Consider the following 19,935-nt stretch of genomic DNA (forward strand, 5'->3'; position numbering starts at 1 on the left):
GACAGACTAGATGGTAATATTATGCAATCATATTTCTTTTGACTGCAGATTACTGATATACTACCCCAATCCCAATTGATGGACTGTGGAACTGTGGTGGTGGGTGCCCAAACCATAATTACCTTCTTTTAATTAATATTAGCCGATGAGCACATACTTTATGTATGTAAACAATTTTATTTTTTATTTTTTATTTATTTATTAAGGAGTATGATTAGTTTTTAAAATTTTAAAAAGAGTATGAAAAAATGATGGTGGGACAATTTCTCTTAATAAGTGCATATTTTATCTTAATATTACATAATTACTGTTTTTTGTCCTCATTAATATTACATATAATTACTGCTTTTTGTTGTCATTAATATTACATATAATTACTGTTCTTTGTCCTTCTTATGTAAATATTGTGTATAAAAAATAAAGGTAAAATAGGAAAAATAGAGATATGATTGTCATTTTGTAAAAAAAAAAAAAAAAAAAAAAGGGGTAAAATCGGTAAACAGGGATATGTTTGCCATTTTATCAAAAGGTACAAAATTACTATTTTGCCCTTTTCATGTCAATATTATGTATTCAAAAGTAAGGATAAAATTGAAAAAAAAGGAAAAAAAATTAACAAGGGCTAGACAACTGTATCTTAATTATTTATGCTCACAGTGGCAGAAAAAACTTACAGCTGAAATTGGCTTATTTTTCTCTGCCATTTTTAACTTCTTTTAAACAATTTGGCCTTGTAATTTAATGACTGATTCATCATTAAAATCGCTTATTTTTATTATTTATTTATCTGTTTGGTCTGAATTTTAAAGTTATGCTTCAATTTTTCAGAAAGAAATAAAAAAATAAAAAAAACATATTGAGCATGCATCCTTAAGAAAAAAGCGTTATAATTGCATTGGAACCCAACAGCTGTAAAAGAAATGATTAACTGTACTAATGGGTGGAATAAAAAATTTCGCATCTGTGTCTTAGCCATTTGTATGTGTATGTGTATGTTTATGCGATCTTCATTCTGTAACATTTGGAATACCTCAAGGTACTTATACGTGTTACTACCTTTCAATTACTTCAATGCATTTCAAGAGAAAATCAGATTATAGAAACACAATCTAAAATTTTAGAAAGTGACACTACTTTTAAAAACAATGACTACTATTTCTAGAAATAGTAGTTAATAATTGACAATGACATTATTTTTAAAAACAATGGTCGCCGTTTCAAGATACTAGCACACTATTACAATCCAAAAAAGTGGAGGAAAACTTTTATTTTTTTAATTTTATAAATTATGCTTATCTTAATTTCAGAACAGTGATTTTAACTTTAGTTTGCACAAAATTGTTTGAGCTTGTGTCATGTCATATGAGTTAAATAATACAACTATCCATCAATTAAAACAAATTAAAAAATAATATTATAACCCAAAAGAAAATGGAGCGAAACTTTTATTTTTCAGTTTTATAAACAGTGCTAATTTTAATTTCGAAACAGTAACTTTAGTTTTATAAAATGTGGGAGAGTTAAAAGGATTGACCATAAGTCCCATCCAACTTTAACCGAAGAGAGAATGGAAAAGATAAAGAGAAGAGAAAAGAGAGAAATCCAACCCACTTGGGTTGAAGATGAATGAGAAAGAGAGAGGAATAAATGAAAAAAGATCACATTGGCCGCATGTGGTGCGTAAAATGTATCATTTGTTCTTTTTATCATTATCATGAAATGAAGTTGTTAGATTGTTTTTAGTTATATTAAGCAAAAAAAAAAAAAAAAAAGCACTAAGAAGAACACATATGAATTAATAAGGTATTAAACTAGTTAGTTACAATTTCTAGTCACTGGTACCAACAGGTGAAATTCATGTAATGCATAGTGTTCGTAGCACGATCATGAACTCTGACTTGTAAGCCCATTCCACTCTAAACCCTTTCGAATAACTTGTCGCCCAAGTAAGGCCGAACATTGTCTACGATCCATTTTTTCGGAAGCGACAGACTCGCGTACTTTTCAAGGTCGCTTGCCCCTAACTTGTTGATTTTCCAAGGCTCCTCAGGTTGCGGTAGTAGCTGGTTTTCTTTCATCTTCCTCAGACATATCATCACGTTTAGGTAATTTGGGAGGAAGAGAAGCAGGGTCTGATTCCAATTGTTTTCCCTTGTTTGTGTCATAATTCCAAGTTGGATCATACAATGTGAGGGCAGTGGAAACTTGGTATGTTGATACTTCGTCTTCCATCGGTAATATTAATGTCGAAAATTAACAGAGAATTGAACTGCAGAGAAATAAATCTGAGATGGTTTTCTGTGTGAAAAAATTTGGATGAAGTCGGAGAAGAGCAGGGACAGTGAGTATTTATAAGGATTTTTCAATTTTATCCACTTTTGGTCGGGAAAATATTGCACTGAGTTAACTTAGATGTTTATAGCAGTGGATATTTAAAGGAATGGTAACAACCTTCTCGTTCTACCTTCTTGGCTCTGTCTCTCATTTTGTTATGTTGTTCAGTGATTGAAACAGTCTACTTTCCATATCATCTTAAAAGATCAACTCTGCGCAAATTCAACCAAATCAAAAATCGTTTTAACTGTTCAATTAACATTGCTAGAGTTTTTAACAAATGAGAAATATGAGAAATTTTTCAATCTTAATTATCTAGTTGGTGTCAGGAAATATCGTTATCCTTGCCATTTGGAAAACTTGCCCTTCCTTTTTGTGGACTGGTTTAACTTAGATTTTTGCAAGGGTGGATATTTCTTGGCGCCCAAGTAATTTTATGTCAAATTTCAAGTTAGCTTTTTTTGAACACTGTTTATACATGTTCCGCTGTTGAATCAATAAAACCAAAAAAGGGAGAAAAAAGTGAAGTTGTGTCCTGAAAATAATCATTTCTCCCCATCGCCCTCCTCTACCCTAAGCGCATAATTCATGAGTCAAAAAAACACATTAACCAATGGAACGCAGCCAAATTGAGTAGAGCAGTGTATTCTCCCCTTTTTGACTGGGATTTTCGCTTGAAAGGCGGTTATCCTCCAATGGAATGAAAAATGGACGTGCAAGATTTCAAAGAACTTGTGTAGGCGAGGATTTAGCTTTAGTTGCAATTGAAGTCAATCGCCAGCAGCCGTGTTGCAACGCGGTGGCTGGTCGCTATATATGCTATACGACTGATTAAATTACAGGAAACTCTTGCACACTGGAGGGATAGACAACGCGAGCCTCATGAGCGACGAATGCTGAATAAAGTTGTATGCAAGAATTTCGTAGAACAAAATCGTGATTTTAAATCAGAATCATCTGGCGAAATTCACCTACTCATTTCATCGTTTCATAAATACAGTCCAACATGCTCTAACAATTACACATACAATACATATGGCAGCGACCAGACAATCACAAGACATAAGTTAGGAAGGATGTTCTGACCCATTATTCCGTAATCTCTGCTTATCTAACAACATTTAGTTGCAGAATGCAAAGATGACACACTAATCAGATTGTAATGATAAAATTGCCTACTGCAAAAACTCTCTTGGGTCGGTGACGTAACCAGTCAAAGCTGATGCAGCAGCCGTATAGGGGGAAGCGAGATATATCTGGCCTTCCTTATGACCCATTCGGCCTGGGAAGTTCCTGTTTGTTGTTGAGACACATACCTGCAAAGACAAGATGGTTAATAATCTACCAGGATTTATCTTCAATACAATTGAAATTAAAACCAAGATGTTCTCCTTTTCTTGCAACAAGGTTATCTGCATACGGGGTTATTAAACCCCCAAAGGCAGGGCAGTCAGCCCTAATTCTATTGAGGACGACGACCTAGTGAATTGCAACAATCCATGAGGTTCAGCTGCCCCAAGACAGGAGAGCTCATTAGATCCTGGTGAATGTGTTGCAGAAAAGGATACTTGCCTGAGGTTCATTTAAGCGAGCATACGTGTCTTTCGGACCACCCAAGCAAGCGCCACAACTGGGACTTGCAGGTGTGTCACATCCAGCTTCCTCAAATATCTGTGAGCAAGTCTTGCCACCAGAACCTGCTACTGGAAGACTATACACGTCCATCCAAACCTACAGATTTCAGAATATACAGCAAACAAGATTTCATTCATCATGCATTTTAGAAATTTCTTGATAAATTTATACCTATGGATGTTGTCGCCTAAGCACTTAATTCTGTAGCTTGACAAACCTTTTGGGTAGCAGGCACAAGAAATGTGGGAACTTTGACCTTTTTCCCCTGCAATAAAAGCAATTAAATCTTTAAGCTTAAACCAATACAGTAGAAAATTTCAAAGAAAATGTATGTAGAGAGACAATAGAAAGATCTACAGTACTAACATGCAACACAGGCCAAAGGGCGGGCCAAATAACTCCGAATAAAAGATTAGAAAAGTATTCCCAAATGTATTAGTACATAATGCTTAAATGTAATATGCACATAATGCTTAAATGTAAAATATATCAAACCACATGAATGCATGCCTATATCTTAATTAGAAAAGAACATTTGTGATATACAAGTTACATCCATGCAACTCTCTCATTCATACATATACAAAAGACATACATGCATATATTTTGATTTTGATTAGATAAACGAGTGATCTTGCAAATCGACGTCCATACAAAAATACACTCACATGCATTTGATAACAAAACATTCAGATGTCTATTGAAGTCAGTATGCATAAACAATATCAAACAATATCCCAACACAAATGTGACAGAGATTTGACTCCTTACCGATGCTAGAAAAACTCTGGCTGCAGCCATAAAATCCTCAGTTTTTCCACCAGTACAAGAACCGATATATACTCTGTCAATTTTCACATCTTTGCATTCTCTTGCTAAAGCACGATTATCTGGAGAATGAGGCTGGAAAACAATTTTATATAAGTTAATCGTTATATAAGTTAATCGTGGAAGAGAGGCAAACTTAGCAATCATTGAAGATCTACAAGGGAGACTAAACTATAAGAAATCAATGTATGTGTTGTTCACCTTTGCCACCAACGGCTCCAGTTTTGAGATATCAAATCTGTACTCCTTAAGAAATCTAAATGCAAACAAAACAAACTCATTAATACAAAGGAATTCCGAAAGGCCAAATCTCATGATTATTAGAGACCAATATTATGTTGGTCAATAGAAGGAATATAAAAGAACATGCACATTCTAATCATGGTTAAGCTTAAAATCCAATTCTCTTACACCTGACGTAGATTTGCAAATGATGATAGGGAAGTTCGTGATAGCCTGAACTAAGCTACATAGGACCATATAAAAATGTGACACTGATTATGAGTATATTTTCGAAAAGTTGACTGTAGAATGATGTCTAATCTACTAACATTGTCAAAATTCAAATGCTCCATCAGTGCGTCAGAGTGCTGTAATGATTCCCAAAGTCCCTCAAAATCCCACGAAATAATATTTTAAGAATCTGACTTTAAAACATTAGTCAATCTAAAAGATGTTTAAAAATGGATCAACCGTAAAAACTAAACATAAGATTCTAGAGTGCATGTCCACATTGAAAGAAAAATGCATGCTTCAGAGTTCAAACGTTAAAAACTGGATCAAGAAATGGACTAATAAAAGGTAGATAATTAGTCGTATAAATTACCTTGCTTTAGCATCACTGTAAACAGGTTCATAGGGAACAGACGTCTTATCCTGCAATTCAACATAAACCATTATATAGCATGTGCTTGACAGCACAAATGTATGTGACATTCAAAAAACATATTTGTGACAACCAACCATGACAAAATGTAACTGTAAAAAAAATAAATAAAACCAAAGGCATCGCTCAAAGGCAATGGCTCTAAAGGTGGAGGTGGGGTGGGAAAGAGAGGGAGAGAGCTGACATAGCATTAGCACTAACCTCAAGGTACTTAAAAGTAGTGCTATCAGCAGGGACAATACCATTTTTACCCCCAGCCTCGACAACCATGTTGCATAATGTCATCCTTTCTTCCATCTGTTCAGCACAGGTTCATGAAATAGTAATTAATGAATACAACCAGATGAATGATGAGATCATACATGCAGTGACGACCATTAAATTCACTTACAGATAAGCTTTCAACAGTGCTGCCAACAAACTCCATAGCTTTATATGTTCCACCAGCAACAGATATTTCACCAATAATCTGCCAGACGAAAATCATTTATCAAGGAAACAACAAGAAGGCTAGATGTGTTCATCAATTTATATATCAAGTAAACAAAATCATATGCTCTGTCAAACGCATATAATTTGAACTTCTTGGTATGCTATACAGACTGAGTGGGAAAAAATGCCTTAAGACCTGGTTAAACTTACTTGCAGAATCAAATCTTTGGCAAGCAAATAGTCAGGCATTTCACCATCCATCACAAATCTCAGTGTTGGAGGCACCTGCAATTTAAGGACATCACAAAATGTATGAAAACACAATAATGTTCGGACATTATTGCAAATAACTATAACATTAACATACGAGATATATGCAATTCAATAAAATTGTGAATCCACAGATACAATCATACAACTGGCTAGTTCATTCATAGCTCACACAGGAATGAGAAACACATTTAACTTATCGAAAATCATAATTCCCCGTTTTTGGTTCTCCATAGCTGAAGGTTTAGTTTCCTGTTTTCTAAATTTTAACAGTGTCCATTGATTTGTTTTGAGACATCAGGCTGAAACAGGCAGAAACACATACCCTTCTTGATATCACCTTTTCATGATCCCAATGAACGCAATCAAATAATACAGCCAAATCTAATGGCTTTCATAAAGTCTAACCCATCACTTCAACAATCAAAGGGAAAGCAAATGAAGACCCTACTCCTTGATATTAGAATATAATAGAAAATGAGAACATCTCAACCTGGGCTTGCAATTGTGGTACTTGTGCTTGTTAAAACTTGAGCATCACATGCAAATGCTACTGCAGTCAGTTGTTTCATATGGCATGTATTTAAACTCCTCAAGCAACACTTGCTTCCAGGACATATACAGCCATCTAAAATTGTCCAAATCATACCATTTTCTAGAATCCTTTCATGCACTATATCAAGGTAGCACACACTCGTCATGCCTACCACCTTCATGATCACACTTAAAAAGAGGAATAAAGGCAGAAGAGTTCTGCAACATGCATTTAAATCCTATTGGTTGTCACTACCTACTATTCAAAGCCCTTTCATATTGTTTTCCTATCATTTATTGCAACTTAAATACTACAACTTTCTACAACTAAATACATAGTTTTTTTTATTAATTTTTGAAGTCACATACTCTGCCAAAAATCAATGATTCTCTCAGTATGTAGATGAACATTAAGGCATAGGACATCGCACCGATGACATGTATCCGGAACAGTAATGTTTAAGCATGTGTAATGGCATAAGCCAACGTAAAAGCTGAAACCTCTGTTTCATATCTGATGGAAGATCATGATACCAATGACGAGGGTTCATTAACCCTTCATTGAAAGTAATTATAAATGGCTCAGCTTTAAGTCCTTACCATTTTGCATTGGTAATGGACAAGTTAACAGGACATATTCAAGATAATATCCCTTGGTGTATGCTTTTCACAAGGATTCATACACCTGACCCCGCTTAGTGGGATAAGGCTTGGTTGTTGTTGTATCATAACCATCACCGTTTAAATAAAACATAAGAGAAGGTAAGAAATAACTCCAAACCATTGGAGCACTAAGGTGTAACAAGATCAGCAAATAATATCAAAGACAAAAAAAATTTATACGTGTAAAGCACAATATGAAAGCTAATCAGGGTGATGGGGGCCCACATTCACCACTATGATATTAGTGGAAGCTAATCCATCCGTAGAATTAAACCATTCGTATGAAATCCTCCAACCAGTGACAAATATATGTGATCAGAAAAGCAGAAATGAAAACATATTTAAAATCCGCAAACCTTGAGCAAAAGCTTCCCAGTGCCCAATACAAATCCTGCATCAGTGTTCCCAATTCCAGTAGCAAATTGTCCAAAAGCTCCAGCAGTACATGTATGAGAATCTGTACCCAGCAGGACCTGAAGACCAAATAAGGTGTTTGATTGCTGCTTTAGACTGAAAACCACAAAATAATATTGAACTCTTCAAAGGAAAGTACCTCCCCCGGCCTGCAATGACCTTCTTGAGCAAGAGCAACATGGCATACGCCCTTATAATCAGGGTTGGCCTGCCAAATTGTCAACTAAACTCAATATCCGATGATTAAACCAATTAAAACATGGTGAAAATTTAACACTTAAAAGCCACACCTTGAAATTACTTAGATCCTTGATATCATAGAAATACTTGATGTTTTGCTCTGTGCAGAAATCTCTCAAGATATCCACATTACGATTTGCACGTTCATCAGTTGTAAATATATAATGGTCCGGTATGATTACAACCTTTTCACGGTCCCAAACCTGCAAATATCAAAATAATGAAGCACTACTTATACCCCATAAAAACAAAAAATGCACGATTACAAAATCCCAGATATGAAAAATAGACCCTTTCAATAACAAACAACACACATACAGAGATGATGGATAGTGAGCTAAACAAATAAAATATGCCATCAAGCAACGAGGTCCATGAAAATGAATTCCTTCAATTATTTCCTTTCATGTGATTGGTTATGGCTATTAAAAAAAACAAAAACAGAGTAGTAAGAGAGGACCTGTAAACTGATATATTGCAATGGTCTCGCAGATAAATAAGAGGTTTACCAGCAGTAGACTGACAAGAAAAAACAACAGACAACATTCTCATGGCTGCCATCCACCATGGGGTTAGGTCAAAGCTACACTATGATGCTATTGTTCCTCGACTCTTGCAGTGATGTGCAGAAACCATTTGGGACACATTCATGCACAACGTTTCTTGCAAAGCTGGCCTAACCTGACACTTAGAAGTAGATTCTCTAATATGATCATTACCATTGCCACAAGAGTCAACAACAACCCAACTTGATCAATGAACCTATTAAATCTGACTAAAAATTCGTGCCAACCCCTTTCACTTTTCGCAACCTAGGAATATGGCTTCTGATTCTACTGCTAGTCTTTTGGGTGTTTAATACGGTAATGCTCTCGGAAAAACAAAAGCAAAAACATAAACATAAACAAGAAGAAGAAAAGGAAGTACCTTTGCGTTCTGGCCGAACTCTTTCTTGAAGATTCCAATTGACCCCGGGCCACAGACGTCATGGGTCATCAAAACATCGACATCAACCCACACATTCTCACCCGGACTCAGCTGGGTTTTCTCAGAAGCTCTAGCAAATATTTTCTCAGTCATCGTCATCCCGGTCTTAACCTGAAAATTAACCAAACCCCAATCCAAAAACCCGCCAAATGGAGATTCCCATTAATCCTAATTGCACAAAACCAATTAAAAAAAATGGCAAATTAAGATCCTGACCGAGCCGGTGGTGGCGGGCTTGCGCTCCGATTGCTGCGGAGACATGACAGAGCAAATTTTCTTGGATTTTCTCTCGCATTTCTGACTGGAAAGCGGCGTCGCAGAGGAGAAAACAGAGAGATTCAAATCCTTCTGAGGTTCAAAATCACAAGTCCAGAAATTTAGTAAACTCCAAAAACAATTGGAAAAAAAAAACAGAGCTGGAACCAAAAAAACAAAAGGGACCTTGTTGCCGATGAAGGAGGTGGACGGCGGAGTAACGGTGGAGCAAGCCATGTGGGGCGTGAGAATGCGAGCTTATGCGGCGGAGATCTGATTCCTCTGGAGAAGAAGAAAAGAAGAAGAAAGTGAAGAAAAAATTGAAAGAGTTGTGTTTTAGTTCTGGGATTCGTGGGAGGAGGAGGCGGCTGATGGGCGTGTGTTTGGGAGGGGCTGTGAGTCTGAGGCACAAATGACGTGTCGGGTATGTGGTTACTCGTTGGCCTTGCTTTGCTTAGGTTGGGATAATTAAGTAATTTAAAATAGTGGGGAGTAATGTTTGCCCTTGCACTACAAGGTGAATTCAAATTATATCAGCTCCGTAATTTAACATTTAATCTAATAAATCTACGTTTGGCAAAAAAAAAAAAAAAAAAAAAAAGGAGTTGCGGTCACCCGTGATAGAATTGGCTCTCTTTCCTACATCCTATCTCAATTATTGGAGAACTATTTTGTATGACATCAATTCACTACTATGGTGTCGTTTCGTGCTAATAATATAAGAACATGTGAAATAAGCTAACACATGTCTTTATATTATTAGCGTGGCATTCCACGCGACAATTAACCGTGTCATGCAAGGTCTTATCTAGTTATTGATATTTGTTATTGTACAGTAAATAGTGGCAGTTGACTAAATTTGTATGGCAGATATGTAACACATGCTTAACCAAAAAATAGATGAAAAAGTAGGATTTGGAGTTTAGATTTAACAATCGAACTTTTCGTTGATACTTGAACCAAATTTACTCGTGTGATTGCCATGTGTAAGGCGGATAAGGAGAAAAAGTTTTGAGGTATTATTCCACACTTAAATCCTTGAAATGTTTTTTCTATTATTTCTCGAGACAAGCGCGAATAAAGTTAGGCAGATTATATGAGAAATTCTATGTGGATTACAAGTTTAATCACTCAGCAAATGTAGTGTTAAGTGTTGGTTTGGCTAATTATATAAACCCAAATAAAGTAAAGGATAATTAACTGAAGTTTAATAGTGCTTTTTGGGATTTTGTGTGACATCCCACATCGCTCAAGGGAGTGATTCTTAAATGTATATTCTCATCCCTACCTAGCATGAGGCCTTTTGGGAGCTCACTAGCTTCGGGTTCCATGGGAACTTCGAAGTTAAGCGAGTAACGCGCGAGAGCATTCCCAGGATGGGTGACCCATCGGGAAGTTCTCGTGTGAGTTCCCAGAAACAAAACCGTGAGGGCGTGGTTGGGGCCCAAAGCGGAGAATATTGTGCTACGGTGGAGTCGGGCTCGGGAAGTGGTCCCGCCCGGGTCGGGATGTGACAATTGGTATCAGAGCCTAACCCTGGTCGCGAGTGTGCCAACGAGGACGTCAAGGCCAATCCCACATCGCCCATGGGAGTGATCCTTAAATGTATATTCTCATCCCTACCTAGCACGAGGCCTTTTGGGAGCTCATTGGCTTCGGGTTCCATGGGAACTCCGAAGTTAAGTAAGTAACGCACGAGAGCATTCTCAGGATGGGTGACCTATCGGGAAGTTCTCGTGTGAGTTCCCAGAAACAAAATTGTGAGGGCGTGGTTGGGGCCCAAAGCGGAGAATATCGTGCTACGGTGGAGTCGAGCTCGGGAAGTGGTCCCGCCCGGGTCAGGATGTGACAATTGGTATCAGAGCCTAACCCTGGTCGCGAGTGTGCCGACGAAGACGTCGGGGCCAATCCCAAATCGCCTATGGGAGTGATCCTTAAATGTATATTCTCATCCCTACCTAGCACGAGGCCTTTTGGGAGCTCATTGGCTTCGGGTTCCATGGGAACTCCGAAGTTAAGCAAGTAACGCACGAGAGCATTCCCAAGATGGGTGACCCATCGGGAAGTTCTCGTGTGAGTTCCCAGAAACAAAACCGTGAGGGCGTGGTTGGGGCCCAAAGCAGACAATATCGCGCTACGGTGGAGTCAGGCCCGGGAAGTGGTCTCGTCCGGGTCGGGATGTGATAATTTGGTATCATAGCCTAACCTTGGTCGCGAGTGTGCCGACAATGACGTCAGGCCACCAAGGGGATGGATTGTGACATCCCACATCGCCTAGGGGAGTGATCCTTAAATGTATATTCTCATCCCTACCTAGCACGACGCCTTTTGGGAGCTCACTGGCTTCGGGTTCCATGAGAACTCCGAAGTTAAGCGAGTAACGCGCGAGAGCATTCTCAGGATAGGTGACCCATCAGGAAGTTCTCGTGTGAGTTCCCAGAAACAAAACCGTGAGGGCATGGTTGGGGCCCAAAGCGGACAATATCGTGCTACGGTGGAGTCGGGCCCGAGAAGTGGTCCCGCCCGGGTCGGGATGTGACATTTTGGCTTAGTGCAACTCCAGCGTTGGAGCCCTCCCCCCAGGCTATTCACTATTCAATCCACCTGGTGAACAGTAACTGCCCTTAATGAACAGTAATCACCTTTTGCATCCCCACCGTTACACTTCAATAACCGTGGCAATAAGCAATAAAATATTAGTATTTTATTTATTTATAAAATAATACAAAATAATTTTAATTGTAATTTGGGATAAGATTTTTAATCGTTCTCGTTGCGCCACGTGTCATTATCCAAAGTATTATTAAATAATTTTATTTGTAATTTCGGATAAGATTTTTAATCGTTCTCATTGTGCCACTTGTTATAAAATCCGAAAAGACAATTATTGGGGATGGATTTCCAATAAGATTTTTAATCGTACTCATTACGCCACGTGTCATTATTCAAAAATACAATTATTGGTAATGGATTTCTGATAAGATTATTAACCAATCACGTCGCGTCACGTGTCATAATCTGTTTACAATCTTTGAGGATAGATTTCCATCAGATTTTTAACGAATGACGGCATGCCACGTGGCATTATCTACAACCTAATCCTTTCTGAATCCTCCATATAATCCACCATCCATCCTCACAAATCTCACACCAATTTTCTCAAGATCTCTATCATTATTCATAGTTTCTGCTTCTTTCTTCACAAAAATCTGTATCATTATTCATAGTTTCTGCTTCTTTCTTACAATGTCTTCTTCTTCCTCAAGGATGACGTGGGAACTCGATCAGGAAGAGGAAGAATTGTTTAACCAATAAGAAGGAATGTTCAATCTCTAGGTGGCAAAAAATGAGAGGGAAGAGGATGAGGAGCGTAGAAGGAGAGATGACGAAGTAAGAATGGGCAGAGCCTCACATTCCCGTAGAGTCATCCAAGCTGTGGCTCAGATCTGCAGGCCCAGCCATTCCGGAAACCTTGATAGAAGCAGGCAACGACGAGGTATGGAACTCTTGGACGATTATTTTGTCCCTAATAGTGCATTCCCTAATATGTACTTTAGACGTCGTTTTAGAATGGAACGACATTTGTTCAACAAAATCATGATTGCTGTTCGCTCATCTCTCTCTCATCAACTATATGACATTTAAGGCTTCCAAACTCCACTGATGGATCTTCTTCCTTTCAAATTGTAAACTTGAACTCTTATAAAAATAATTGCTCTGTAATCCAAAAAAAATATGAACAAAAATCTTATATTTATTAGGGACAATTTTTGCACGATGGGGTGGTGACGACGGACAACATCAGAGGAAAAATAAAGGGAGGTCTAAGAATCGTAGTTTTAATATGAATGAGTGAGCCACCTCCAATTCGGCTTGTTTGATGGTTTAGAAGAATGTCATTCGTCGAATGGGCGTGCAGGGAGGGCAAAGACAACTTTTCAACCCGTTCACAGGGTCAAAATTGCGCGGGTACTTGTTATAGGAAGTTTCAATATTCTAGAGGTACTTCGCACAAAAGTTAAGCGATTCTTATACTCAGATCGCCTCTGCTATGGATCATTCGGGGCTATACCCTGTTGCTAACGAACCACTTGTAATGGCCAACAATCTGAACAATGTCAACATTATGAAATTTTTTTTAATTTCAATCGCTTGATAAAGAATATAAACAAATGTACTGAAAATATTACCTCTAAATTGGATACATCCAACGATTATGCACCAGCCTAGCAAATTTTGCCTCATACGGCAAATGTTTCAGTACATGAACCATACTTGTGAAAAATGACAATGGATATATTCGCTCTAGCTGTCATATATAAATGTACCCAATATCTTCGATCATATCATCTACGTCCGACTTTCATAATGTTTTAGCACATAGTTGCTTGAAGAAACATGACAAATATGCCATCATCTCAACAACCGTGGAGTCCAAGTAGGGCAACATACCAATTGAAAAGAGTCGTTGCAGTAAGACATGACAATCCTGGCTTTTCAAACCCAACAATGTTCTAGTGTTCATTTTAACATGTCTTGGTATATTGTTAGCGTACCTATCTAGAAATTTCATACATTGTAATCACTTGAAGAACTCATTCTTGGTGTCCAGCTTGAAAGTATAATTGGTGTTCTTTTTCTTGTATTATCATTTACTAATGTAGGCCACAGGTTAGACCTTATTCCCATCATCATATCGAAGTTCTGATTGGTCATATTACACTCTACTTTCATGCGCATCAACTCTACAATGGCTATTAGGACCAAAAAATCTTCACAACTAAGGTACAATTCTCGCTAAGTTTCCTTCAATAATTCATCATACTTCTGAGGGTCTGTGGATGGCTCTTCATCTGTATTGAGTGAAACATTAGGGAAAACATCATTCAATATGTCCATCACTTGGTCGCCATCAACACGGCCATATGAAGAGGGTTCATGTGTCACTATTCAACTGCTGAAAGATGTTGAAGCTATAATGGATGATTCACCATCTAAGTCCAATTGGCGTAAGTATATACCATCCATTCATATACAAGTGATATTAGACTTCGTCCAGTGTCATTCAAAAATAGTTGTTACATTCCATGTAAGGACACCTCATATGATTTTGAGCACTAACATGATTGCTTGCAAAATTGAATAAAGTTGTTGATCCCATCCAGATATTAGTCCACTCTTTGTCCATTGTGCATGTTTTTAAATAAATTAGTTGTCATAATGATTTGATATACGATTCATCACCCCTTATTCCTCCAATAATGATCATATCCTATTTGAAAGTGCACTTTTGGTGTTGCGGTTTGCAATTCACACAACTATTTTTGATCTTACAAAATTCGGCATCATCTCCCTATGGTTCCCCAAGTGCACAACGTAGATATTATAAACAAATATTTATTATGCACTCGAAGAATATTAGGGGGATACAACCAAATTTTCCACGAATGAAACTTAGCCACATTCACTGCACACCTCAACACATACTAATGCACTCTCAAACTGTCTGAACTAGACAACTCAAGCATCAGTTAGATCGCAGAGCCGCATACTGCATCTACACGTGTACCTAACAGAATCTTAAACGGGTCTAAGGTTTTTTTCAAAATTTTTATCTTCGTATAAAGCACACCATGATTTCCTAGACTAGTGCTGCACATATTAAATTTGCCTAGGCTAGATAAGTTTTTGTCGACAGATTTTTTACGCATCATTATGGGCCTTTTCCCAATGACAAGAAAACTTTGGGCAACGAACTGATAGGTCAGGCAACGTTAACCTAGCCGATGAACTTCAGTTTTGTTGGGCAAACCTTCAAATATTATGCACCATTTTGCACTCTTGGAGCCAAAACGTTGCCTAATGAATTCCACCTTGCCCTACGACTCTCTTCTGTCACGTAAAAGTTTTGAATAAACCCTAAATGTTGACCAACTTTGCCTTACCAACTGAAAAATTTGTCGAGTAAAGTCTCTTTACACTTTACTCGATGAAATTTGATTCCTCAAGCACAATTCCGTCGGACAAAATTTTGTAGGGCAACCCCGAATTTCTGACTTTACTCAACGAAATTTGATTCCTCGAGTAAAATTTTGTCCAACAAAATTTTGTAGGGCAACCCCAAATTTTTGGTAATGACACCTCATTGTGAGGGGAAGTCAGCAAAAAGAGCTTTGCTTATACAAGACCTTTTTGCCAATGGCAATTATAGCTCCCTCCTACTATAGTGCACATAGTTTTAGAGCAAATAAATACCAAGAATATAATGATATATATTTTTTTAATTACAAGTGATATTATAACTTACACTATTTTCAAGATAAGAAAATGCATAACTAAGTGTATTTTTGTGTTTGTTGGCAATGTTAAATAAAAGTAGGTAGCTAGTTGATGCAAGTCTCCAAAGATGCATGCACATGTAATGTGACATCTCGTCCCAAGATTTATTATATTTTATTATCAATAGTAGTGAAATTATCAAAATGCCCCTGGGATGCCACGTAGGCCTTTCACGTGGATCTCAATTTTCCTTTCACTTTTCCATGCACATGTAATGTGACATCTTGGAGTTATAACGAGCAAGTTATGTCTAAAACTGTATAAAATTACCTAAGGTAAATTCAGTATTCGAAGACCTTTGTGTAGCATGCACCATTGCATCGGTTTTATCTAGGATGCTGAAATCGGCCTTATACATTGTAAAAACTTACATGAGGCGACTGATTTGAGTAAGGACAAACAAGTGGATTTTAAACGAAGTTTTATTGGGTTTAATTAAAAAATTTGATGGTGGATTTCGTACAATGGGCATAAGGAATTGCTTGGCTTTAATGAAGGCAAATGGGAGATTAAACACGTTCTTGTGTAGGAAAAATCATATTTTTATACTAAAAAGTCAATCACGATGCTATTTACTTTACTTTTTATTTTATCATTATGGTTAAAACTCAAAATTTTCAAACTATTTTTATTAATTTTCCTAAAACATAAACCAGCCTTAAAAGAGGCTTTCGTGCATGACAATCTTTGGACTTCTGAAGTGGTTTAATGTGCAAGTTGCATTAAACAAATGTTTTAATGGGTTTTAAAATCCACCTCTTTTACACATCTTGTCAGACATCATCAATTCTCATTTCTTCATTTTTCACTTTTAATACTCTGTCTCTCACTCTATCTCACCACGTCTCTCTCTCCCTCTCTCTCTCTCTCTCTCTCTCTACCAATTCATTCAATCATCAATTCTCATCATCATTTACATCCTCTCCTTTCATCTCCCTCACATCTCAACTCTCTGCCTCTCCCATAACTCCCCCCCTCTGCAACTCATCTTCTCCCTCTCGGACGCACGCACCAACCACCACACCACACCCAAAAATTTCACAAACTAACCCAAAAGCTTCCTAAAGGCCTCTGGAACTCGTCACCAGACTTGAAACCACGAAGAACACATAGCAGAAATGAAGAGTCCGTTTTGAACTCCGACGAATACGAACCCGACCCCTTTTTCTTGATAAGCTCCGACTTTCTTTCCCAAAGCTATCCTTCAAGTTCTAGTGGATTTTCAGGTACACATGCATGTATTGGTGTGCATGTAGACATTTTTTTAACCTCGTTATATTTCCGGCGAGTTGTAGGAGTTTTCCAAACTAAACCCAGCTAAACTTTGTTGATTTAGTCGTGTTTGAAAGTGTAGGACGACTTCCCACAACCCCTAGACCACGGATTTGAACTTGCATGCTCGAAACCCGTTTTGTCTAGAGAGTCCCGAATATGGCAGTGGCTTTTAAGCCAATTTCCTTTCACCTCCGACCAAGTTTTGATCCCCCAATGAGGTATAAAAAACGTTTCCCTCGTCCTGAGCTTCATTTTGATACATCTTGGGCAAAAAATGGTTAAGAAATGACTCTGTTGTGTTATTTTAGAATTTTTTGACAAAAATCCAATTCTTGTGCAAACTAGGGGAAATTAAGTTTATTGCACTAATTATTATTAGTTTAGTGATTAGTGTAGTAATTTCTCATATAGGAGAGGATCACCAGGAAGAGACTCGCGGACAAAATAGTTGGACGGTTACAACTAGACCTGGCATTCGTGTAGTGTTTTTGGTGTTCGTGTTGTTTTTGTGTCATACCCAATATCTTAACGGGCCATGTCATGTAACACCCATTAAAATAAACGGATAAAATGACCCAACCCGAAATCAACCCGATAATATTACTGATAATATGACTCGACCCATTACCCGTTAAGGAAAATATATTTTAAACCAATAAATAATCAAAAGAAAAACATAATACTAAATAAGTATATACATATCATATTGTCACATCCAAAACATAAAAACGCAATTTTCTTTTAAGTATATTTTCGCTTACCTAAATCGATCAAATGGTAAAATTGGAAAATATTGGAATAGAGAATGGTTTTTTCATCCAAAAAAGTTATAATAATATAAGTGAAATAGAATCCAATGGTACATATTTACTGTCATTTATCTTCCGGCTGTTATTTAAGTAAAGTCTTTAATAGTTTTTTAATTAATGTAGAAGTGTAAAAAATATAGAAAAAGTATACAAACGCTCGTATTGACAAGCTTTACAGCTTTCATTAAGAGCTTAACTTCGAAATTCATCATTATAATCATATAAATTATAGATCAAAATTTAACCGTTGATTGTTGTTTATATTTACCCTTCATTATTCTCATCAAATTTTGTTTTTTCAGATTTTCTTTTTTGAAAACATGATCTATTAAAGGATACAGGAAGATGAATGATTTGGATCGTTGATATTATATTCAGAGTTTTATGGTTAGTGAAAGTATTGCTTGATATTTATAAAGTTTCTACAAATTAAACTATATGACATCGACTCATATTTCAGTTAACTGTAAATATCGAAATGTGATATCAAAGATCTTAACTGTTCATCTTCTTACATCCGACATATGATCATGTATTCAAAAGAAAAAAAAAATTTAAATGAAATTCAGTAAGAAGAATAAAGTGTTAATGACAGTCGACGGTTATATATAAATTTAAAGTTTATGGATTATAATGTTGGATTTCGAAGCCGATCCCTTTATGAAAGTTGTAAAGTTTGTCACTATGAGTGATTGCATTTTTTTTTTACACTTTTTACACTTCTACAATAATTATTATTAATTTTATTAATTTTGCCCTCAAATAAAAAACATTATTTATAAGGGTTTTGAGGATTTTAAAAATCTAAACGTTAATGTAAGTGTAACCATTATCTATTCGTAGAGGAATAATGATAAGTCACGGAGTGTTTACATATTCTTTCACATTTTTCATACTTGTATGTATGTCCTCTTAGTTTTTGCCTATACAAATATTATACTAGTTTATTTTAATTTTGGACAACAACATGTTAAGTAAAATTTATCCTAGTAATGATAATAAGGAACTCTCATAATAAAAATAAATAAAGACTAAAACTTTTTTTTTTTTTTAACTTATATAGAATAATAATACAAAACTATATATTTAATATAGAATATATTGTATATATTAATATGGCTATTGTATTTTATAATAAATCTGTTAGTAATTAAACTTTAAAATTATCAAAATAATTTCTTTTCTTAACGGGTCGAAGCGGGTTACCCACGTGTATACCCATTAAGAAAATGACCTGATTAGTTATCGTGTTGACCCGAAACCCATTATTTTCATGTCGTTTTCGTATCGTGTCAAAAATTGCCGGATCTAGTTACAACCTACATGTATTTGTGAGTGGGTCTTTTCGTTTTTACTTACACACACACACACACACACACACACACACACACACACACATATATATATATATGTAATTTTTTTTTCCAACAACTGCTTTTATATACTATGATGTGACATGTCATATTTAGCTTTACAAATAGATTTTTCGTACACTTTGTATTTTTAATATTATTTGTGAGCATAAACTTGTGGCATGGCATCCTTGTGTTTTATCTACTCATTATTACATGTTTGCACGGTGTCTCTTAGTTATTTGTACTGTTCTGGATCAAGGACTAGCTTCACATGTAGTTCACATGCACTGTTTACATTCGCTTTGGATCCAGAGTTAGGTGACAGCCTGTCCTTTTGTCTGATATGTTGGACTCGTATGTGATGCGACTAGCGCAGCTTACGTGATGTAATACTAAAATGTAAAATCTACACCCAGCCTATTCCATTGTCTGAATATCTCTGCAATGGACTTGTGTGCCTACATAAATTAATGAGCATTGATTTCTTGTAATAACAATTTGAGATTTAATGTTGAGATACCTTGTTGTTGTACCCTACATCTTTTGACTCACTATTGCTGCAGGGTACCGCATTATATACTAGTATTATAATATTTTTGAGAAACTTTATACTTGTTTTACAGCGATGGGTACACATTTTCGAAAACGGTTTACAAAACTTTAATTTTCAAGCCCATTG

The 19,935-nt window shown here is 36.5% G+C and overlaps 1 protein-coding gene across 1 annotated transcript; it reads right to left on the minus strand.

Moving 5' to 3' along the window:
- Positions 1–3,253: 3,253 nt before the first annotated feature.
- On the minus strand, positions 3,254–9,900 carry LOC137730987 (3-isopropylmalate dehydratase large subunit, chloroplastic-like). The gene is made up of 15 exons (XM_068470018.1): positions 9,665–9,900; positions 9,440–9,571; positions 9,164–9,334; positions 8,287–8,439; positions 8,136–8,204; positions 7,939–8,055; positions 6,326–6,400; positions 6,075–6,152; positions 5,885–5,980; positions 5,624–5,673; positions 4,999–5,053; positions 4,741–4,872; positions 4,187–4,234; positions 3,907–4,065; positions 3,254–3,650 (listed from the first exon to the last, which is right to left on the minus strand). The coding sequence occupies exons 1-15, from the start codon at positions 9,713–9,715 to the stop codon at positions 3,510–3,512; spliced, it is 1,527 nt and encodes a 508-aa protein (XP_068326119.1). The 5' UTR covers positions 9,716–9,900; the 3' UTR covers positions 3,254–3,509.
- Positions 9,901–19,935: the final 10,035 nt, after the last annotated feature.

This window comes from Pyrus communis, chromosome 4, assembly GCF_963583255.1.
Source record: "Pyrus communis chromosome 4, drPyrComm1.1, whole genome shotgun sequence".
NCBI lineage: Eukaryota > Viridiplantae > Streptophyta > Magnoliopsida > Rosales > Rosaceae > Pyrus > Pyrus communis.

Bases quoted from the DNA above. Each gene is read 5' to 3' on its own strand.
- LOC137730987 (XM_068470018.1), bottom strand. From the start codon at position 9,715: ATGGCTTGCTCCACCGTTACTCCGCCGTCCACCTCCTTCATCGGCAAC. The intron at 9,572-9,664 runs GTCCCTTTTGTT...TTTGAACCTCAG, and splicing joins CCTCCTTCATCGGCAACAAG to AAGGATTTGAATCTCTCTGT. The intron at 5,054-5,623 runs GTAATTTATACG...GTTTGCATTTAG, and splicing joins TACAGTGATGCTAAAGCAAG to ATTTCTTAAGGAGTACAGAT.